The sequence below is a fragment of the Syngnathoides biaculeatus genome, chromosome 11, assembly GCF_019802595.1.
Source record: "Syngnathoides biaculeatus isolate LvHL_M chromosome 11, ASM1980259v1, whole genome shotgun sequence".
Taxonomy (NCBI): Eukaryota; Metazoa; Chordata; class Actinopteri; order Syngnathiformes; family Syngnathidae; genus Syngnathoides; species Syngnathoides biaculeatus.
The window spans coordinates 20,995,339-21,019,164 of record NC_084650.1 but is presented as its reverse complement, the minus strand read 5'-3'; the positions used below and the strand labels follow the sequence as shown (position 1 = coordinate 21,019,164).

Below are 23,826 nucleotides of genomic sequence, written 5' to 3'. Positions count from 1 at the left end.
GAAAACTCTGTTTACCGCCTTTCTTTGTAAATATTTCATGTTTCAATGTGGGCACATGCGGCTTATAGAAATGTGAGGCTTATGTATATACAAGATGGTTTTAAAAATATACTGGGTGAGGCTTATAATCAAGTGCGGCTTGTAGTCCAGAAAAAACAGTACTGTATGTATGAAATAATTTTAAGTGATATGACAAAAAAACCACAGTGTTACTGTACCTGCAGTCTAAAACAGTATGCAAAATGAATGCCATACCGCAATTTTGTATATTATATATAGTGAAATAAGTGTCAATGACAACTGGGAATTACAGTTACCTTTGTATAGGAAGACTATTTGAAGCATCACTTGCATCCAAGTACAAGTACATTGCATAGAATTATGTATTACAAGTGGTTCTCATGTTGTAGTGTATGTGTCCAGTGCACATAATGTATACACTAGTGGTTAGTATGCCATTCCCACTCCCCATTCCACTCGATGTGACCAAGCAAGCAGGCTGTGTATTTGAGTATCTGTTGACATTGTCACCACAGCAATGCTCCTTGAACACCAGCAGCTGTTAAAAATAGAGCCTTGTCGAGCAGTCCCGGTCCAAGCAGACTTCCTGTACTGAAACTGGAGTGGGAGAGGAGAGATGAGGGATCGGGGGGAGCAATGGAAAGAAGGGGATATTTTGACTGTGGAAAAGGCCAGTGGAGCAATTGAGTTAATTTTAAACTGAGAGGGAAAGTGGATCTTTCTCAAGTGAAGCTGTTTACGGTGATGCAATGACCTGAACACCTAAAAAATATTTTAATGATTGTGTAGCAGCTGACTCATTGACTTCTCAGTTACCCACAATAAAGATGAGGAATTTTATACTTGGAGTAAAGAGAAACTGGTCCAGAAATTTATTGGCAATGCTGCGTGTCTGTATTGGACTACAAATAAGTACATTGTAGCACACTGTTGTATTTTTTTGGAATGCTGCTTACAGTATCTGAATGCACTTGTAATCATGGTTCATCTTATTAAAAATTATTGGTTTAGCTACAGCATGTAGCAATTTTTTTTCAAAATATACAATGCTACTTCAATATACCAAATCAAAACTGAGCAACATTGAGTCAAATAGCTGCTTCTTTATGTGTAATAATATTACTAACAACAATAATCCACGTCATAGGGGAATGACTGTTGAGAGCAGTGATTGTCAACTGGTGGGTCGTGACTCAAAAGTGGGTCTTGGAGCCATTCTTGGAGGCGGGGGGGGGGGGGGGGGGGAGACAGACAGCTAGCAAAAAATTACATGTATTCCTATTTTCGTTTTTCTGTTGTAGTACAAAGATGGGACAAGCTGCAGCTTGATCCTCAGTCAAATCGTATATAAAAGGGATAGATCAGATTCAGTGAATGTGGATGTTTGCAAAGTCATTTTTCCATTTATATTTCAGACTCACAGTTGGGTTGCCGGTTACCTGGCACATGATGTCGGGCTCACGTGCAAACCCACACACTTGTTTAAACACCACAAGCAGGTCATCAGGTACATCACACAATCTCCTAGCTGAATAAGAAAAAATCAATCTTATCACATGGCTTCAGATAACATCACATATAGGTTTAGTTGATAAATTTGTAAACAGATGGTTTGAGTACCGGTTTGTGTGTTTAAATACAATACGTGACGGTTTTAGTTCATGGATGAATTATTGGCAGAAAAGAACAGCTGATGATCTGCTGTTAGGCAAACTGTCAGGCATAGTGGTCGGTGTCAGGACATGAACAGTAAACACACCTAAATTACATTACATTTCATTGTTGAGGATAATAGTGTCACCAATTTTGTACAAAACCAATGATCATTAATGGGGGAATGTGTATAATTTCTGAGATGAGTGGTGGTAAAAATATCAAAGTGTGTCACACCCAAATCACAACATTGCAGAGTTTGCAATTTGTATGTCTGTTAGGCTGCAGCTGCCCTCATTCCTTAAGACCAGCCCCTCTCTTAATCTACAGATCAGTGGCTCGCTCACCCCCCCCCCCCCCCAACCCCCTTCCCCCAACCATCTGATGCAGTTCAGGAGGCCTGGAACATGAGCAAGCAGCGTTGCCTGTTACATACAGCCTCTCTTGAAATGTATACTTCCATCAAAACACTGTATTGTCAATGTATTATTTTTGATGGCAAATTTCATATTGGAAATGTGTACACCCCAAGGTGTACTAACGGTTGAGTTTCAACAAAACATCACAAGTGAAGAAAACTGAACTGCATACATAAGATTTTTACCTTGCTTGGTTTGTGCGGCCTTATGCGGCTGCGTGACTTTTATTGACAAATTAATCCTCTTTATCAGTCAAGCAAGTTTGTATAAATCATTTCTCAATTCCAACAATGGTTATTATAAATGCAATACCAATTTAAAGCCCATTTATTTCCTTTTATCAATGATTCCTTGTTTTTAAGGAACATGCATTTGTGGGATGAACAGAACCACTGAGAACAGTCCCTGATCTCTAAAAACAGCTTACTCTGCTATTGACTTGAGATCCAGATATTGTACCACGGAGTGCAAATTGTTGTCTAACTCTTCAACAAAACGCCTGTGAAGACCTGCTCCTCATCACAATCATAGGCTACTTTCTTAAGAGCTCTAGCTAAGATAAGGACGATATGACATGTCAACCTCAATGAAATAAACGTATAAAAAAAGATGACAAAAACAGACTTTTTTTTAACAGCCTTTATTTGGAATTACTCATATTTAATCCATCCCTCCATAAAAATTGGAGTAGATTTTCAGTATGGTAGGCCTTGACCGTTAAAAGAAAGTAGACACTTGGTGGCAAATGCAGTGCCTTGTATAGTCAGGGAAACTAATGAAAAATAAAAACAATTTTAAAAAAAAGGCCTGCAGTGAAAAGGCTGACTTTACATCCACTGTAATGTAAATTATCTTGTAATCTTGTATCTGCCAACTTAAAAAAAAAAAAACCATAGTACATTGTAATATATACAAAAGATATAAAAAGTGAAATCAAAATAGATTCTTTTCAAATCCCGCTGTCGCTCAACTGAGCAAGCAACCCAATCCTGTACCATGTCTTACCTAAACACTTCTTGGGTCAAAAACACCCAACATTTCTAGCTTTCATTCTTTTTGGTTCCACAGAAAAGCCACAAAAAAGAAGAAAAAAAAAAGCCGAAAGGCAACGCTTTTCGGTCAGTACTGACCAAGGAGGTGTTTTGATAGATGACTCTCCACAGGAGGTAAAACTGGAGCTCAGATGTCCATGTCAAACTGGTTGTCATCTGATTAAAAGGAAAGTAGAGACAAGAGTGCACAACATTAACAAGCCAACTCAAGAAGAACCGCACCTTCACGGACACAATGAGCAAAACAAACTAAATCCTTTTTCAAAAACAAACACAAGAAGTGACACGTCAAAAATAAAAACACTTGAGAGGGTTTGACCCTCACAGGCGGTTTCAAAATCTATACAGGTCAAAGTAAACAATCGAGGCAGAAGAGAGTGACCGTAAGCCTCAACTGATGTTTGCCCTTTATCCTTTTCAGGCTCTCCCCCTCCCCAATTACAGAGTGTAAGTTAACATAGTCAAACTTAAGGTCAGAGCCGCCACAAAATGGCACACAAATTATGTATTTTTAAAAAATATATTTTTTCCGAACTATCATTTATCATCAATCCACACTAATGGTTTGGAAAGACCATCCTTGGAAAGTGAGCAATTCCATTCCTGATTACTCATTTCAGGTCCGGTCCCAAACGAATCTTAATTCCCCATTAATTTAGTGGGCAGGGTTAAAAAAAAAAAAAAAAAAAAAAGAAAAAGTGTCCATTGTTTAAACAAGGAAGTTATAAGGGTTTCTTCAGTAAAATGAAAATTTGACACAGCCCTTGTCATTTTCTGTATTATACTACACTGCTAAGTTTCCAGAAAATGTCTCTCGCTAACTTCCTTGCTTACACGTCATTCAGTAATCCCACCGCCCACCCCAAAAATCCAAAAAATCTGATGTTTTGCTTCATTACTTGCCTGATTTTTTTTTAACTCTACATAATATATAAAAATAAGTATATCACAACTTATTTTCAACTATTATTAATAAAACCCATGAACTTAAATGTGTATGTTATCCATTTTTACTTTCACAGGCTGGACATTCAAGACAGCTTTATTTTTGCAAATCTTGTGAAAATAAAAGTACGCGTCTAATGCTGCCAGTCCTTGGAACATATTACTGTTGGTGTAACCTGTGGAGCTATCAGACAAAAGTACAACAATTTGACAACCCAGTGCAGATTAGCAGCAGATAAAGTATAAACCCATAAAACAGTTTTGTTTTTGTCTGATTATCATATTTGCCTTTTCAGGTAACGTGAGCCTTGTGGACTCTGTCTCGAGTGGACTCTCTCACTTGGGATATACAGTAAATACATATGCCAATGTTTACTGTACGTGTGCTAACCATTTAAGACAGTTTAACTCGTTAGCTGCCTGAATGTTGGCATTAGACTTTGTTAGAATTATTAACATATTTATGATGGACTTGCAACAAAGCCCATGTATCATCTTTATTCCGAATATTCCTTGCACACAGGATGCAGCCAGACAAAGTACCATCCTTGCTTTGAAGAGTCTTGTTCACAGGACGAGCCCCCACACACAGGTGCACCAACCTACTCTAATCTTCCGAAGAGTGGCCAAGGACAACTTCATCAACGCCCACACATCGTTATCAAAAAATGTGCCTATGTTCACTTGCTTGCTCACCCCTCCTTTTGACCTTGTGTGTTTTTGGAAATAAAGAAAGCGTACGCAAGAGCCTGGTTCAGAACGTGGTTGGATACTGTAATTCGCCAGTCTCAATGCGCCAGTCTCTCACGTCCTCCTGATCAGAAAGACGATTTCTTGTACCCGTTTCCTGTGCATTTAGTCCAGCAATTAGGTGACAAACCCAACAGACGTATTGTATTGTTTCAATCACTGGATAGTGACTTCATTGAAGTTCAGCATGCCGCGGGCTCAGACTTGGAGAGGGTCTTTTACTTGTACTCATTGAGAAACTTCCTCCTTTGCACAATTTCATCTTATTGCAAGTGTTGCATTGAGGCGACTGGTCATTAAGTTTAAGAAAGTTAAGACACTTTCAATCACCGCCGTCAGGCACATACATTTCTTCATGTGTGCGCATTTCTTCTTCGCTGGTTTTTGCACATTGTTCGGTCCTCCGACTAGACATTGAAACTAGAACAAAAATGTTCAAATTTAACGATTCCAGGAGAATCAGTTCCGGTTCAAGTTGATTCTTGATACTTTGTGCCCAACCCAAATAGTGGTGCTGTGATTTTGTAGAATTACAGTGGTACCTCTACTTACGAAATTAATCTGTCGTTTCCTAAAGTGATTTTTTTTTCGTAACTAGAAGCGCATTTTACATGTAAATAGCGTAATCTGTTCCAGGCCACCCCACCCCCGGCAAAAATAAGCATTCAAAGTACATAACGTATGTATGTATGTATGCATGCATGCATGCATGCATGCATTTCTTTTGGCTTGTCCCGCTCAGATGAACGCTCATATTTGTTTGGCACAATTTTTATGCCAGATGCCCTTCCTGATGCAACCTCTCTGCATTTTATTCAGACTACATAATGTAAAGGATGATAAAAAAAACAGTTCATTTACCTTTGGTGTTGGGCTACTATGTGAACAGAAAGGTTAGTGACAAACAAAAGGCATCATGAGGGATGGAGGAGGAGGCAAATGTTTGACAGCTAAAACAACAACATACCCACGCACACCACTTAATTCAACTCAAGGTTCTTGGGGCCCATGGTGAAGAAAGATGAATAAACTTGCAAAAAACATAAAAGAAACTACTTTTCCAATGAGCGTTAGCTTGTGACAGCATGTGAAAGCGTAGTTTGATTCGGGACAGTTGAGTATCCAAGACAATCAAAAAACATCATGGGTAAAGATTGACGGGCCTCCTAGCCAAGAAGATGCTACAGCAATAGCCAATGGGAGAACAGCTCTATTGCAACACACAAACTGAGAAACAGGAATCTTACGTTTGGTAGAATTTGGTGAATCCAACACCTAATTTTTCCTTTCCTAACCTGAATTTTTCGTTACTAGAGACGTTTGTAAGTAGAGGTATCCCATAGTGCAAATTTAGCAAGGATCTATTTTTGCTTAACAAGTGAAGTACAATGACAGTCACTTGAATATGAAAAACAAACATTTTTTGGTATCATACTTCCCTTTTTTTGTTTAAGTCACATTTTTAATTCAATATATATATTCACAAATTTCATATAGAGGGAGTTGTGAGTCATGCTGATATAACAACAAAAAGTCTGTTATAAGCGGGATTTTACATTTACAATTCGTGTATGCATTACATTATATCATAAGGTCAAATTTCTTCATCTATGTGAAGATGAGGTATTTTGATTTGTGAGCTGAAAAGCACGAATGTCTGTCTGCATTCCAAATTCACTTTTGCTAGAGCAGAGGTTGGAAACTCTCAGCTTCCCAGTATATATGCTATGATACTGTCGTGGAGTGGTGGGACGCTTGCCGAGTTGTCCGAAAGGCACTTCATTCCAGCTTATGCTCAAGAGATAGGTTGAGTGATACAAAGTTGATGTCTTGTGATACCTACCTGAAAATTCAACATGGCACGACTGGTGTGCCGCAAGAATGTGGAAAATGGCAGCAGAGATATTTCAATGTGCCAAAGGTTTACCTGTAATATCCTTTTCTTCCTCTTCAATCTCTTCTTTGACCTCCTGCAGCTTGCTCACAGGGTGAGTAGCAGGGCAGGTGACCCCAGGGATCTGGGGCAGACAGCGTGGTGGGGTGCGCGCAAGAGGGGAATTTCTGCAATCCAGGAGAAACTTCCTGTCATAGATGATGCGGGTACCTGTGATGAGAGATTGATTTAGAAATGACAAATTGGCAGCATGTATTTAGCACGGTGGCGCTATTAACAAATCTGCTAACAAATTGCAAAGTCTACGTACAATAAGCACATTCTCGCCATACCCTTGCACCCTCCCGCACAGCGAAATGATGCATGGTAGGTAAATTGTAGACTTTCGAGAGGTGTGCTCTTAAACAGGCATTTAAAAAAAAAAAAAAAAAAAAAAAAAAAAAAGGAACCATAGTCATCAGTTGAAGCTTTATCCTGACAAGAACCCAAAACACAGTAAAGTACTTCATCAGTAGTAAAAGTGAAAGGTCTTGGGCTGGGCAAGTCAATCACTGGACCTTAACCAAAATAAAGTGTGCGTTTTACTTTCTGAAGAAGAAATTGGAGGGAGAAACCCCAAAAACAAAGAAGAACTGAAAGGGGCTGCAGTAAAGGCATGGAAAAACATGCAACAGTTGGGTAAAGTCAATGGGTCATAGGCTTGATGCAGTTATTACAGGTAAAGGTTATGCCTCTAAATATTTAATGTTCTTTAAGTTAATTTAGGAATGTATGTTCTAATACATTTGATCACTTGAAATGTGGCTCTGTCCTAGCCTTTTAACACATCTAGATGTACATACAATATAAAATGGATTATTGAAATTCTCATATTCATACATTGATCCGAAACTCAAATGTCTTCAATATACAACAAAAACAAAGGAAGGGACTGTATGTTTTTCCCAATTGAGATGCACAAGTCTTGCGTGACAGTGTAAAAAGTTTTGACTTAAGTATTTGTCATTTGAACAGGGGTATGTAGACATTCATATCCACTGTATATGTACAACTGACAAGCGACGAGTCAAGAGTGTACCCTGCCTCTTACACCAAATCAGTTAGGAGAGACTCCAGATCACCTGTAGCAAATGCATCTATTGACATTTCTACATTTATTTCCAAGTACAATTTCTCCTTTATTTATTTAAATTTAAAAGGTACTGCAACAGTGACAAAGTTGTCTCTCATTCTTCTATTCAAACTCGACATGCTAGGATTCTATATTTTCAGACAGAATATTTCCATAACTGTAGTTTGAAAAAAATCTCAACTGGTAAAAAAAGTTATCATAACACAAGCGAGAGAGTGTGTGTGCGTGTGTGTAAATGAAAATATGGGCGTGCAGAGAGGAGGGGTTAAGACCGTCCCTGCAAGGACTTCTAGGAAATCAGAGTACATAACATTCCCTTTTCAAAACGCATTTGAAGATTAAAGCCACATGTATCGGTCATTGGCTCAGTTGTGAGTTTTCCTTTAAGGAGAACATAACCTGATCAAATATGCATTTCTCAAGGTCACTCACTGCATAAATTACAGATTAAGTTGAAGATGTTTGTTGGGCATGTTTTCGTTCTGTCAAGACTTGGACTTGGGCCAACTTCCAGCACAATAAGCCATAAAATGCTGCGTTGTGTTTGACCAAAACATGACAGATGAGGAGGTTTCTGAGACTCAAGTTCTTTTTTGGAGTTTGACCTATTCTGTGCATCGGATGAGTTTGCCCACTTGGGGGTAAAAACATGTTACGCAATGACCATACTATGAGCCTTGTGTCCAGAACAAAAGGGACGGGGAACATCAGAGGGAGGGGTGGTGGAGATGATCAATTGGGTGGCAAAAAAAGCAGACTGTAATCTAGGAAACGCTACAATTTCTGTAAGAATCAAACATGCTTATCAGGTCTTAGTTTCAGTCAAGATTACCTTGCTGCAAATGCTGTTTATTTTTCTCATGATTAAAATCCATTTGATACAAACAGCATATCGCTTTCTCGTTGCATAAACAAAATGCTCACGGTTCCTGAAACTTAAGAACAGAAAAAAAAAAGTCCCCAGCCTGTTTGTAACCAACCACTTTCTTTACTGTGCTGCCAGCGGGATATGAACACCTACTTTAAAACATGAGACTTTGTGGTTGAAATATTTGCAATAGCAGAAATTATGGGCTACAGTGTACTGTACACCATTGGCGGAAATGTTATTTGTGCACACGAGGTTTTTGTGTGTGTACGTGTTCCCCCCCCCCTTTTTAAATTGAAGTCAGTGTCCAAACATTGGAATATTTTTCAAGTCTTGAATATTTATTACACTCCTGACTACTCAAAGTAAAATTTAGGATTGGCAACTGAGTGGAATAGAAATTTGTCACTGTCACAGGAACACTGAAAACCTGTTTGGTATTTCACAACTTGCTTTAGGGCAAAAAAAATAAAAAAAAAAACATACTTATTTGCAAAACAAACAATTGGTCATACATGAGTATTGCACATTTTCACCCAGACAGTATTACACAGTAAAATGTAATTTGCTGCATTGAGTGTGCAAGTTTATTGACTACTGGGAGACAGACTTGAAAAAAACATATAGAAGCAATGGTAACCTACACGGAAGCTGTTGCACTATATAAATATCCACCCAACTTGGAATATGGTACATTAAAACCCGTATAATTAGAAGCGTGTGTTATAAATCAAGCATTCCTTGAGAAGGCTTGGTGTGTTGACTTGAAACCTATCGCGATAACCTCCGAGTGTTTTCCTGTTTTTCTCCCTCTTGCACATTCCGTCACGTTCACACATGAAAAATTGATCACCGACAACGCATCTTATTTGAAACACACATGTGCTTTTCAAGACTTCTTACCACCGGGCGTAGTGGAGAAAAGTGTCCCCCCGGGCGTCTGGCTGTAGCAGTCGGGAAGTTGAGACCAGTCTTTCAGGGTGAGAACCCTGGTGGGGATTGGGCAGCTCTTCACTTGGTTGGTCGACATATTATCTTTTGGGTTGGAGCAGCCAACTTAGTTTATCGAGAACTTTTTGGAAAGAAAAAAAAAAAGTCCTGCAAATGCACAATGCAATGCTCACTGTCAGTCTTCACGCAAGCACCCCAAGTCTTGGAGAAATTGACGGCCCTTCAGCGTTTTAAGTTTGGAAGCGAGCTCAGAGGTCTGGCTCGGGTCGGCTCGTGTCCACTTGCAAACGCAGCTGCCAGCCTCTGACCATGTGCTGTATGTATTTCCAAGTAGTCACTCGTGATGTTTTTGTTCTGCGTTTTATGAGGCACGTGGGCCACGCGAGGGAGGACGCGTTCATTTTATAAGCGGGACGCCCCGTTGGGGCGGGGACACTTCCGCAAAGGAAAGATAAAAAAAAAGCAAGAAAAAAAAAGAGCAAGGCAATGCTTTGCGTGAATCGAGCGCACCTTCGTCAACCGAAAGCAAAAGAACAATATAATAACAACATGCTGCAACTATTGTGGTCACGACGGAGAAAGTACTCACCACTCTGATATTTGAACTTTGAAAAAGAAAATATTTGAGTAAAAGTATGGTCAAAGTACTGGTTCCACTTTTGTATTTAAAAAGCCCAATTTTCATCCTTCGGAAAGAGAAAACATTTCATAATTCACATCATAATTGTTAAAACGATCAGTAAAATTATGTCAAGAGTGAAATGTTTAAGTGACATAGAGTACTCCATTTTGACTGAAAACATTATTTGAACAAAAAATGTGATAAATAGAAGACATACCTGAAGTACGGTGGCCTGGATGTGCAAAACAAGAGAACGCAAGCCAAAACACTTCTACTTTTCAGAACCCTAACCCTTTAAAATAGGTCTGTGAGTAAAAATAATCGGTCTGTGAGTAAAAATAATGTGTTAATAATTACAAGAAACCATTACAAAAATCACACCAAAAAACGCTGATGTAAAACTTGTTTTGTTATATTTTAAAGGGTGCTTATACAGGACTCTGCATCGTTTCCACAGCTGTTTAATTTTTTTTCACTGATCAGTGATGCTCCACACTGTGTTTTTATGTTTTCATTTCTCAAAAGTAATTTCTATTGTCATACTTGAGCGACTCCAACTACCGGGGAAAAATCCCCAGTGTTTTTTACATACTTGGCAAATAATGATGATTCTTATTTTGATTCTGGTCCAAGAGAGGGACACAAGAGGGGAAAAAAGTTTCTTATTCAGTTTTAAGGATTTAAAATAATACAAGTAACTAGAGCTGCAAGCAGCTGAAATAGAGGATTTTGCACCCTGGCCATGTTGGGGTACTGGCAGTTTGGGGTATTGGCAGGTCACGATATTGGCATATCGAAGTAAGGGCCGCAAATTGCCCCCAGGCTGCAAATTGCGCCCAGGTCACAGTGGGCTCCACAAAAAAAATGCCCCTACAGCCATAGGCTCATGTTGAATAGATGCATCTGACCCCCCTCTCCAAGCAGGCGAGAGAGGGGGAAGTGGCCCATCAAGCCAATCATACAATAATTGGGGATGGCCCCAATTTTGTATTTGGCCTGTTTGGAAAGATTTAAATGACAATATTAAGGAAGAAAAAAATCCAACAGAAACAGAAGAGGACCTCAGGTGACAGCTTGGTCCCCTAATAATAAATACTTCATGATCTTCAATTAAAGATTATGGATGACATAACATTTCATGCACTAAATATTTCAACCTCATGGTGGCAGCGTCGATTTGCTCCTAAATGAGACTTGCAATCCTCCCACGCAAAACACAAAGCATATTTGCCTTTCGAATGAATATTACTACTGTAGTCGTACGTATACTTCCTTTATAAAATTACAAAGTCACGTGTCCATGACTACTATTAAGATGTACTTGCCTACTTGGCTTGCGTCCCCTCTCACATTTCATCACTCGAATATGAACCCACTGAACCCGTCTGGTTCAGTCCAGGTGAAAGAAGGTGCCAGCCTTGCAGCATCATACCGCCGTCATGGCAACGCGGGTGGGGGGCGGAGCAACTACTGCGTTGTAGTGTGTGGTGTCTGAGCATGCGGCAGCATCACATGGTGGGGGGATTTGGGGATTGATGAGGCCGATGGCGTCCGAAGAGACGATGCACGTGCACTGACACTCCTCAGGGAGATAGCGAGACGCCCGTGCACACCGGAGAGCAAACGCACGCACACGTGAACCCACATTGGGTATGATCCGCTCCTAGACTATGGCACCGTCAGGTTCGCGGAATGTCAAACGGCGCTGTAAGAGAGTTTTCTACTGGATCCCGGTCCTATTCATCGGACTCATAGTGGCATGGTCGTACTACGCCTTCGTCGTGCAGCTTTGTTTGGGTAAGAAAAGCCATGTCTGGCCACTGGGGTGTGCATGAAGGGTGCGTCAGTGAGAGTCGTGCGTCCGATTTGACCATCAGTTTTCTAAACGTGTTCAAACTGACATTGTCTCCCAATAATGTGGATTAAAGTGAGTAAATAAGACTCACATGGGCTTGACAGTTCAGTCACCATTTTGAAAAGCACACATCTTTTTTGGCATTATGGATTTGTTTGCACGCTTCTCTCGCCCTTCCTCTTTTGTAATCAAGATATAGTCATAGACTTCAATACATCCCTTTCAAAATTTTAAAGACTTACTGTCATATTCATGCCCATTTTAATATTCTGAAATCCAACAAGTAGAGCGTAATGTGGTGACAATGAAAGGAGGCCTGGTCTAGTTTTTCTCCCTTATGAACTTTAATCGTTTGGGTGCAGACACAGAATCGCTGATTGCGAAACGCAAAGTTGGCCTAAATAGTAAATAACTGCAAATGAAAATAAAGTCTATGGAAAAGTGTAAAGGGACTGAACCAGCGTAAACACTCTCAAACCCTAACCCCATGGGTTTACCGTGTTATCCTGGAACGAATTTCTCGAGTTTGAAGATGACTTGTTTCAAGTGGTAGTCACAGGGCAGGGTGACATTGTTTATACACGTGGTACAGCCATCTAAAAACAGTATTTTTTCCATCTTGGATAATAGATTCGGGTCACATGACGCAGCCTGATGAAAACAAGAAGACAGGACAGTGGCTTGCATGTGCTCGCCAGACAAACAGAGAGACAGTTGTGTGGAACTAGCGTCAGATGACACTCGTTCAGCAGCTCGGTTAATCCCATTGTCGGGTTTATATAATTCACCTCAAGCAATCTGCGGTTGACCCATTTTTTTTTTTTTTTAAATCAACCAACATCTGCTTTTGAACCCCCAGACCATATATTAAAGGCAAGATGTGGCGAGTGTTGATAATGTAAACTAGGTTAATGTTGGAGTATGAGTACGCCTCGCAGTTATTCTTGCACAATCAAAAGCGGATAATTTTTGTATGAATGCATTTTAAAGAAAAAAAGTCAATTCTACACAAAATATGCAAATGCCATATTTGTTAAGGCGAAGCTCTCGATTTAACGGTCGGTCTACATCCCCGCCCTCACCTATGTTCGTGATCTGTGAGTTGTGATAAGACTGATAATTATGACTTGAATACCCCTTTAGCATATGTTAGTTATATAGCGTGCTCCGACTTGCATACAAATTTGGGTTATGTCACCACCGTAGAAGCAGTGAAATATTTAATGTGCATCCCAGGTCGGAGTTGCATTTTATCGCAAAAACAATCTTATTCTGACTTGCACGCATCGGAAATGTTATCATTAGGGGTGTAAACACAACTTCTAGTGGCATTTAAACAGCCTCTCATATAAAAGATGCCATTGGTGTTTTTATTGCGTGAATCTCAGACTGCGTAACTGTTCCAGTTCTTTTGGTCTGCATCTTTTGTTTCCTAAAATGAATATGCATTTTCTTAAAAATTCCTTTCTGGGGCTCTAAAGGTGCTTAGAACATGTAAGCCTGAGTAGTTAAAATATGATACAAATGTGTTTTCAAAGGCTATTTTTGAAAGAACACATTCTCATTATTATTCATATTGCCTTTTAAAATGGGTTGGGATTTAGCGGTAATAGGAAACTATCGGTACCGGTGTAACAACAGTTGAGAACCAACACCCAAGTCTATACTATAGTTACGATACACTGTAAGTGCTGATGATGGATGATTATGTATATGTTTGGCTCAATGTTGTTTAGATAAAGCAGTATTAGTCAATTCCTGTGACGCTGCATTTGATTTTATGTGAAGTCAGCATGAGCGACAACTTCCGAGTGCTTATCAAGCTTACAGAACGTTTATATGCTGCGCAACATACTATTCTAAACATGTGTGTGGAGCAATCACAAAAACTCTGAACCTTCTGCATTTACTGTACATTCGGTTCTTATGTTCACAAATACTGTACCCCCTTCACAAACCACAAGCATGTAATGCATTATGTAGGGCTCAAGACCCCCATAGCGGCATATCTTTACACGTATTTTCTTTTTTTTTTTTTTTTTTCATTTTGCAGTTTCAGTAGAAGACACGTGGGAGAAGGGTAAGTGTTTCACAAAATGTCTAAAATCAGTAAGAATTATTCAATTCCGAGGCATCAGACGTTGAGTTGAATCCAGTCTTCCAGTCCGTGTGGATGCAGCTCTTATCAAAACACGATACCAGACTTTCTCCTCTGCGTCCTGACATACTTTTCACGAGCTCACGCACTTGGCTAATGTGGAATGCTATTGCACCTTGGTGGATGTTTTAATGTTTTCTGTGGCTTTGGAAAACATCTTAGTAAGTATAATAACGTTGGAAGATGTTCTTCTTTAGAAGAAGAGAAGAATGTTTGAAACATGTTATTGAAACCTTGCTATTTTGCTGTACAGTTATGTCAGCAAAGGTTTTTTCTTTCATAGAAATGGTTACTTGAATTACTCCTGTAACATTTGCATTAAAATTCATTTTTTACAAGTATAATCTTGAAAGATAATCACTTGTTTCTCCCCCCTTTCCAGTTGTCTATTTAATGGTGTACCATGTAATCTTCATCATGTTTATTTGGGCTTACTGGCAAACCATCTTCACCAAGCCCATGAATCCTCTGAGGGAGGTGAGTGAGACGACGATGCACCTTTATTGAAAACTACATTGTGGCCTCAGCGTTTGCTGAAGTGCTGCATTTTGGACGGAGACAACGTCCTGCGGAAATGCCGCCGGAGTGAGACAATAGGACACAATACTCACTGTTGCTGAGCCTGACCACTTCGATTCACCTCCGCATGTAGTGAGAACAGGCAAATATTGCAGAGGGCATTTACAGAAACAAAATTCATTTCATTGAAGCCTCCTCTTTATGAGATTGCAGTACTTCATTTCTAATTTGGTGATTGTAATACTGTATAGATCAGTGATTCCCAAAGTGTTCTAGACATACCAATCCCACAGTTTCAGTTGTAATTAATTTGAAGTATGTTTTCTTTTAATCTTTATTTAGAGAAAGATTTCATTTAATTTCTATATACAATGCATTTTTATTGAATCATCCATCCATTATCGTGGGAGTGCTGAAGCCAAATCATCCATGCATTTTCTGAGCTGCTTATCCCCACAAGCGTCACGGGACTGCTGGAGCCTATTCCAGCTATCTTGGGGCAGGAGGCGGGGTACACCCCGAACTGGTTCCGAGTCACGCACATGGTACATAGAAACAAACAACCATTCACACTCACAATCACAATGAATGCATGTTTTTGGGATGTGGGAGGAAACCTGAGTGCAGAAAGAGAGTGCAGAGTACCGGAGAAAACCCACACAGGCACGGGGAGAACTTGCAAACTCCACTGAGGCAGGGACGGGATTTGACTGTGAGGCAGACGCTCAAACCAGTGGCCTCGCCATGTGACCCAATTATTTTAACATTTTATGTTGCTTTATAAATGCGCAGTGCTAATGATAAAATTCTGAATAATGTTGAAGTGGCTTACAGTGTTAAATATATTTTGAAGTACATTATAAATGGTGACGGCATGGTGGATCAGGTGGTAAAGCGTTGGCCTCACAGTTCTGAGGTCCCGTGTTCGATCCTGGACCCACCTGTGTGGAGCTTGCATGTTTTCCCCGTGCCTGCGTGGCTTTCCTCCGGGCAGTCCGGTTTCCTCCCACATCCCAAAACCATGAAATGTTAAGTGGACCCCTAGTTGTGATTGTGAATGCGGCTGTTTGTCTCTATGTGCCCTGCGATTGGTAACCAGCTCAGGCTTCCTGCCCGTTGACAACTGGGATAGGCTCCAGCACTCCCCGCGACTCTCGTGAGGATAAGTGGCAAAGAAAATGGATGGATGGATTAAAAATGGCTTATTTTTGATAAATACTTGGGCCTACTACTCTACTGTATTTGACTGTTAGTCGTCATGGTTGTACTTGAAGAGTCATATTCTTTTTAGGGGGTACTTGGTGTAAAAACTTTGAGAATCACTGATAAAGATTAAAACTAGGAGCCCTTTGTCTCTATCAACCTAATAGTTTCTTCATGCATCCTTGGAGGCGCAGAACATTCAAGACAACTTTGTTTTGTATTTCCTTTGCGTGCTGTTCTACAAAGTTCTGCCTGTCTTACTCGGACAAAGAGCTGCTGGAGCGTGAAGACCGGGGTGAGTCTCAGCAGGAGATACTGAGGAGAATAGCTAAGGAGCTGCCTATCTACACACGCACCAACTCTGGAGGTAGGTCAAGTCCTGAGTGGTTCCCCATATGAGAAAAATTGGTTGTCACCACAAATAAATGGGATACATTGCAGTAAAACGTTGTCTGAGGTGCTATTTTCACGCTGTAAATGTAAATTTAATTCCAATTCCTCTTCCTACTGCAATGTTATACATCACCAAAACAACAAATCAATTACTTATATATCTCCTAGTATCTACATCTCAAATTCCAGACAAATCTAGTACGTATCGAGCAACCACAAGCGATTAATGGAATTACTCAGACTAATTTTCTTGATCATGTCACTTGTTTGGCTTGATACTTGTTGCTAAGCAGAGTTCGTTGAATTCATTAATATTTGCCACATATCGCCATTGAAATATAAACTATTCAATAATCCAATCATTTGACTGAATAGCAAACTCGGCCGGGACTGTCAGCACTGTAGCTCTGGACAAGAACAGGAAGTCAAACAGATGCAGAGTAAGGAAATCAAACCACCAAGAAGCAGCAATATTATGAGCCAAATTGATATGCATTCATTTAATTAATTAACCGTTCAAGCGTTTGCAGGGCACTGCTGACGTCGGCTTGATTAATTCATCTATGTCTCTTCAGCAATCCGTTTCTGTGACCGCTGCCAGCTGCTGAAGCCTGATCGATGTCACCATTGTTCAGTTTGTGATAAGTATGCCTCTCCTCTTCTCGTGTATCTAAATAATAATTCCAAAAAAAAAAAAGAAGTCATGATGTACTGACTGACACAATAAAGTTCTATTACACTGATGTCTGGCCATGTTGTGTTTCAGGTGCATCCTAAAGATGGATCATCACTGTCCCTGGTATGTACAGTAGATGTTGAGCAATAAAGAAAACGGAAAAACACATTTAGAAGAACCAAAAAAAAAATCAGACATTGACTGTAGGGAGATCTATAATTATTATTTTAATATTTGGCAAATATTTTGTCAATGGAACACATATATTTAATGTTAGTTACGCACAAATTAAATATGACAAACGACTTTTTTTGTGTATTAAAAAAAGAATCATCATTTAGTGTTTTCATGACAAGAAAAGCAAACCTCATACTTGATTAATTTAATTTTACAAGTGTATTAATCAACATATATACTGTATGACTGGTGAATCTGAAAAGCCCACTGAATATTTCGAGTTTTTCCACATTTTTAAATTAGATTGATGGGTGCATGCTGCGTGAATTTCTTGAAAAAAAAAAAAAATTCATTAATGTTTAATTTTGTTCCCTCAGGGTGAACAACTGTGTGGGATTCTCCAACTATAAATCCTTTATGCTGTTTTTGGCATACTCACTACTGTATTGCCTTTTTATAACCGCTACAGACCTTCAATACTTCATTAAGTTTTGGATGGTAAGTAGATAAATTAATAAAATGTGCGTAATAAACCTAGAGTACATTTAGCAAAAGAGGATGTTTCAAAAATATGCTTGTTGATGGACAAACATACTGTATATTTTTCCACAAGGCTGGTGGTAAAGCCCATTTTCGTCTGAAAGAATATCTGGTAACCATTTTAGCATTTTAGAAAAGTTAGAAAAGTGTAGTAGCTCTCAGACCTTATACTAGAGTCGACAACACCCAGTACCTGTCCAGAGATTAGCGTCCACTCTTTTGACATGCATCTATGTATTTGTACCCCACCCCACCAGAATGGCTTTCCCGACACTCAGGCCAAGTTCCACATCCTGTTCCTCTTCTTCTCTGCCTCCATGTTCTCAGTCAGCCTCGCTTCGCTTTTCATCTATCACTGCTGGCTTGTCTTCAAGAACAGATCCACTCTTGGTAGGTGTTGTCTGTACTGTGTCTGTCTGCCTCTTCTGTCTGGATTTGAAAATAATATTTGCTCTCAGTCTGTTTGGGTACTCTACGAATCAACACCGTCATCAGTGCAGGATATTAAACAGGTTTGTGTGTGTGGAAGGAGCAAGTGTATCATCCAATGGAAAGCGTATGTGATATTAAAGCCAGACAGAATGGTCAGAAGTGGAAAACATTACAGACATGGCTGCTCAGGAAGAGAAGTCGTAACAGTCTCTGAACTTCATTGCTCAGGCTATGCTTTTTCCTCTGCATGAACTAAAATCTTCTTCTCCATGGGTGTTTTGTCAGAGGCGGTTCGTGCGCCAGTGTTTCGTCATGGTACAGACAAGAACGGTTTCAGTCTGGGATCCAGTAAGAATTTCCGCCAAGTGTTTGGTGATGAAGCTAAATACTGGCCTTTTCCGATTTTCTCCAGGTAAGGCTATTTGGTATGACACGATTCTGACAAAAGTCATGGAGGACTGTTCATAATCAGTTAGTTAACTATTGTCAAGTATCAGTCTCGGTAAATTAGCTCCCTTGAATCGTTATCCTACCAAGATATAATGGGAAGAATTTGGAAAGGGTCTAGTATGACTGTGCAAAAAGTGAGGTCTATCAAGGCTTGGTTCGGGGGGAAAGAATTTGAGAGCTGTGCACCGAGAACTGGTCATGAGTGAATCATAGGCCACAACTATTCACACTCACACAGACCGGTTTGGGTAATTTTGTACACCAGCACCCCCGGTTGCTTCAGAGTATTGACGGCCTGCGTCACTGCGGGCGTGTCTAAAAATGACGTCATTCACAGCTAATCAAAGTGGGTCCTCTCATTCCCTTTAAATGTGGTGCAAAGTCAGTCTTGCATGGAGGCATCTCTTCGTGGACAAAGATGATACCTAATTGCGGCTAGCTGTGCGTGAGCGGAGCATTGTCACTGTTTTCGCAGGTGTGGTAGAAGACAGTGTGAGCAGGTGGTCTTATTATATACAGAATGCGCTGGTGATAACCGCTAGTAACTAACATGTCTTTAGTATCTACTGTATCTTGACCCTTATCATTCATCTGTCTATATAAATGTATTTTATTTTTGTTTATCATCTCAACTATACAGTTTAGGGGATGGGTGCTCTTTCCCAACATGCCTGGTGAATATTGACCCTGAGCAACCCTCTTCGCCTACCAGCTACAACCCTGCACAAAAAAGGTATGTTGACAACACAGTACAGTAAAGCCTCGATTCTTGAACGTTCCCGTTTTTGAACGAAAATTTAGAGATTTTTTTTGCTTCTGTTTTCGAACGAAAATCGTTATTCGAATGCCCCCGACAAAACCTGGAAGTAACATATTGCGCGTGGCCAGACCAGCTGACCCACGAGGCGCCTTGGTGTGAATTCCCATGCCGGCAAAAAAACCCGGAAATTAAATAATGCGCGTGGTGCAAGCAGTTTACCCACCTACGACGCGCTTTGTTACTGTCATTTCGAACGCCCCCCAAAAAACCCGGAAATAACATAATGTGGGCGGCGCAGTCACCTGACCCACCCACAACATGTTTTGTTATTGCCTATTCGAATGCCCCCCGAAAAAACCCGGAAATAACATCGTGTGCGGTGCAAGCAGTTGACCCACCCACGACGCGTATTGTTATTGTCAATTCGAACACTGCCCGAAAACGAAAATGACATAACGCACGTGGCGCAACCAGCGCACTTTCGTAATTGTGTATAACGCAGCCACTGTACACAGACGTGTCCCGGTAGTGACTGTTGTTTTTCTTCTTATCGAGGACTACCTACCGTATTAACCCCCAATCATGGCTCCAAAGAAGGCAAGTTGGTTGTTTAGTTATTCTGCACTTTTGCCAATAAAAAGCTGGGGGCTGAGTCGCTACAGATACGGCAATGCAATTCCAGCCTAGCCTACTCTACTAAGAAAGCATACATTTTAAGCAGAAAATACATATATTTCTCAAATTATTTAATTATATAAAGTATTTAAACTATATATGGATTTCTACAATGCAGTTTATTATCGGGAAAAGCTAAAATAGATGCTTTAAAAAGCCCATTTTTTAAGGACTGGAACACATTATTTCTTTTTCCGTTCATTGTAATGGGAAACATTGATTCGGTTTTCGAACAAATCACTTCTCGAACGATTTTCTGGAACGGATTGTGGTCAAGAACCGAGGCATCACTGTATTGTCAAATACCCAAAAATGCAAAGCTATAGCTTGCAAGTCGGTGATTCATGAAGATCCCTATGCAATCATTGGATGACATTGGATGAGGCTACACCTGCTTCCACCACGTTTGTAGAATTTCTCATTGGTTGTTACAGCTTTTCTGAAATGAACAAAGAATATGGTTTCATCTGCATGGTATTAATTAGTAGAACTAGCTGTTGCTAAGCTCAACTATTCATAACAAATGTTCAAAATATCACGTTTTATGCCTCAATCCCGGAAATAAATGTATGAAAAGAAAACAAATTGTGAGTTACAGTGTATATCACATGAGATACTTGTATAAAAGCAGTCTTTCTCCAAAACACAATTTCAAAATACTTGTATCAAAATAATAGTATAATTTTACATAAAAGCAAACATCCACGTTTTTCATGCTATTCCTACATGATATTCTTTACTGATCTTGAAGCTTCAGGGACTAATCATGTTAAACTACACACATGAATTGTGTTGCTTTAATGAAGGATTGCCATCAACCTAAAATGATTTCAGTGATTACTTATAGTGACCATCACTGAATTCGTATGATATCAAACGAGGCCCCTATTTTAAAAGTGGATTCTTGTGTTGCTCTTTGTGTACTATATTTATACTTCCAGCACTGCAGAGGTTCGCCAATTCCCTTTCAAATCAGTGAGGGAGAGTCAAAGCCGGTTGCTGAGCAGTACCGCTTCTTGGACCGAAAGTGACATTGCGGCAGATGAGAAGAATGGTATACTGTATTCTACAGTGCATTGAAATGATTATATATTTCTGATATTACTGTGGTGATTGTTATTTCACGCATTTGTTTAGGTACAAATAATCCACTGATGACGACAGAAAATGAAGCATAGGGACACAGAGCTTCTGTTGAGAAGTGTAAGTTTACATACATGCAGTAATATTATGGCCTAGATATGTGATAAACGTTGATTGGCATAGAATATATATATTTTTTCTAATTTAACAGGTCAGTGCCGCTCCCTTCTCAGTGGGATGTGTAGCAATGGTGACATAACTAGTGCATTTGCCTGACGTCTCAACAGTGTTAACTTCAATGTCGGCAGCATGCCATGTTGCTCTCTGAAAGGACTTTTGTAGTAAAGTGTGACAATTCTCAGTTTGCATTCCAACAATCTTGATATCCTTTTGATGTATGTGAGAAAGCATGGAGAGGTGGGAGAGATGTGCACTTGTTTATTTTGTGTTGTTTTTCATCGTGTGGCATATTCCGAAGGTATATACAGCACAGTATGATTTCAGAAGTTTGGAAAATGTTTGCATATCAAAAGTAGATAACCGCGTATCATAGGCGGCGGCAGCAGGAATGAGAACCCTTGCATGTTTTCATCGCAGGAGCTCAAAAGATATGTATCTTAATGGCAACTTTGGAAACAACAACTTCCAGTAGTAAAGTCATGATAGCATGAATAAGGGCTATTCAGATGTGAGTGTATGACCCCACTCCACCTAACGGTCAAGATTTGTTAAAGTCAAGGCCTGGTGCCCAGATTCACATCAGTTTGCGTGGCTGATTACAGTAATTATTCCATGTTTCTTTTTAAATAAATTTCTCCTTTTCATTTTTCTAAAAATATGTAGCAAGTTTTTTTGTTTTTACTTTTTCCTCACTTTCAACTGACACTACAAGCATTTCTTTTCCCTAACTCCCATAACATCATAAACTGTACAATTATAGTTGTTTGGTTGTCACTATTTACACGGCTTTTTATTTCAAACACTATTGGTCGTTAAACACACACCAATTAAAGCCTGGGGCAAATGTGAATATATATATATATATATATATATATATATATATATATATATATATATATATATATATAAAATAGCCACCGCAGCATGGTGGCTCAGCTGAGGACCCGGTTCAATTCCCGCCCGTGTGGAGTTTACATATTCTCCCTGTGCCTGTCTGGGTTTTCTCCGGGCACTCCGGTTTCCTCCCACATCCCAAAAACATGCAACATTAATTGGACACTCTAAATTTCCCCTAGGTATGATTGTGAGTGCGGCTGTTTGTCTCAATGTGCACTGTGATTGGCTGGCAACCAGTTCAGGGTGTACCTCGCCTCCTCGCTGTTGACAGCTGGGATAGGCTACAGCACTCCCCGTGACCCTTGTGAGGATAAGCGGCTAAGAAGATGGATGGATTGAGTGGATCAATATAGGATTCTGACAAGAAGTTCCTACAGGGGAATAAGTGTCACAGAGTGGCATCAGAAGTTTGCAAGAGATACAGAGACTGGTAGAGTCACAAAAAGGTATAAACCGGAAAACCTTGGAAACATCATTTATATGACCAGTTGGATGAGTATTAAAAATGATTAACTCATATCAAATTCATGTGCAAAGGGTAGAATGCTTCAGCTTCCTGAAATTTCACCCAAAATCTGAATGTCCCTATCATTTCCCAGTTTTGAAGTACTGAAATCAATTAACTTTTCTGACATTGAAATTCATTGAGATGCACTTGTAGATTCAATTTTGAATTTAATGGTTCTGGAGAATTGGAAAAATGCTAACTAATTTTTTTAAAGCCCTATTGTGACTAAGCTCTACTTTTCTATTCTGTGAGTCTAAATGGAGTAGTAACACAATCTATTTTTGTGATCTTTCCAAAAATTGTTTCTCATTCAATTCTCTAACACATTTTTTTTCCCTTCAGATATTCAGTCAAAAACGCAAAATATTTGTTCATTAAAAAAAGCTTTGGGGCTTTATTAAAATAATCTAAAAACAATCCTCAATTTTGCATACTCTTGTTCCTTTACAGTGTCAAGGACAAACTGCAAATAGAAGAAAACAAAAACATCAGTCATCAACCCGACACGAAACTGGATTCATACCTAGTGTTTATGAGAAAATCCACACACCGGTTGAAATGGCAGTTTTTTGTGAGATAACAAATGAGAACAAGATATTTCCCCCCATCCTCTACCACTATTTATGTGACCTATAATCTGAACATCTCAATTGCAAAAATGTTTGAGTGAAGTAAAAAACAACGGCGATAATGTCATTGCTCAAGGAAGCACACCCTCTTATAACTGTGTATGCGGCTGCTTGCAAATAGAGTATCAATACAAATAACCAATCACTTATGAGAATCTGCATCACTTCACCCAAAATGAAGTTGAGATGTTCTCGTGTGCTTCTCCTGAAATGTTTTGGACTCACACTATACAGCACAAGCAATGAACCTCAGAGAGCTGCCACCTAGTCAGAGGGATCTCCTGGTAAAAAGTATCAGTCAAGAGAAGGGTACACAAGGAATCATATTTGCATGGCAACATTTTGCAAAAACACTTAAACTGCATGTGGGAAAAGGTATTTTGG

The 23,826-nt window shown here is 39.6% G+C and overlaps 2 protein-coding genes across 3 annotated transcripts; one reads left to right on the top strand and one right to left on the bottom strand.

Moving 5' to 3' along the window:
- Positions 1 to 2,719: 2,719 nt before the first annotated feature.
- On the bottom strand, positions 2,720 to 10,079 carry eif4ebp3l (eukaryotic translation initiation factor 4E binding protein 3, like). Of its 2 annotated transcripts, XM_061835417.1 has the most exons (4): positions 9,859 to 10,079; positions 9,638 to 9,769; positions 6,768 to 6,944; positions 2,720 to 3,301 (listed from the first exon to the last, which is right to left on the bottom strand). In XM_061835417.1, the coding sequence occupies exons 2-4, from the start codon at positions 9,762 to 9,764 to the stop codon at positions 3,273 to 3,275; spliced, it is 333 nt and encodes a 110-aa protein (XP_061691401.1). In that variant the 5' UTR covers positions 9,765 to 9,769; positions 9,859 to 10,079; the 3' UTR covers positions 2,720 to 3,272. The 2 variants fall into 2 exon arrangements, with proteins under 2 accessions (XP_061691401.1, XP_061691400.1); XM_061835416.1 differs by having other exon boundaries at positions 2,723 to 3,301; positions 9,638 to 10,078.
- Positions 10,080 to 11,858: 1,779 nt separating this feature from the next.
- Positions 11,859 to 22,040, top strand: zdhhc2 (zinc finger DHHC-type palmitoyltransferase 2). Its single transcript, XM_061834850.1, has 13 exons — positions 11,859 to 12,104; positions 14,216 to 14,242; positions 14,703 to 14,797; positions 16,289 to 16,409; positions 17,011 to 17,080; positions 17,202 to 17,234; positions 17,666 to 17,786; positions 18,086 to 18,218; positions 18,546 to 18,672; positions 19,351 to 19,443; positions 21,087 to 21,199; positions 21,283 to 21,348; positions 21,440 to 22,040. Exons 1-12 carry the CDS (start codon positions 11,978 to 11,980, stop codon positions 21,321 to 21,323), a joined length of 1,101 nt encoding a protein of 366 aa, XP_061690834.1. The 5' UTR covers positions 11,859 to 11,977; the 3' UTR covers positions 21,324 to 21,348; positions 21,440 to 22,040.
- The last annotated feature ends 1,786 nt before the right edge of the window (positions 22,041 to 23,826 follow it).

Coding starts and splice junctions, on each gene's coding strand:
- eif4ebp3l (XM_061835417.1), bottom strand. CDS start 9,764: ATGTCGACCAACCAAGTGAAGAGCTGCCCAATCCCCACCAGGGTTCTC. Junction 6,945..9,637: donor TTTCTCCACTACGCCCGGTG/GTAAGAAGTCTT, acceptor CTCTCATCACAG/GTACCCGCATCATCTATGAC. Junction 3,302..6,767: donor GGAAGAAAAGGATATTACAG/GTAAACCTTTGG, acceptor CCTTTTAATCAG/ATGACAACCAGTTTGACATG.
- zdhhc2 (XM_061834850.1), top strand. CDS start 11,978: ATGGCACCGTCAGGTTCGCGGAATGTCAAACGGCGCTGTAAGAGAGTT. Junction 18,219..18,545: donor CAAGAACAGATCCACTCTTG/GTAGGTGTTGTC, acceptor GTGTTTTGTCAG/AGGCGGTTCGTGCGCCAGTG. Junction 19,444..21,086: donor TACAACCCTGCACAAAAAAG/GTATGTTGACAA, acceptor TTATACTTCCAG/CACTGCAGAGGTTCGCCAAT.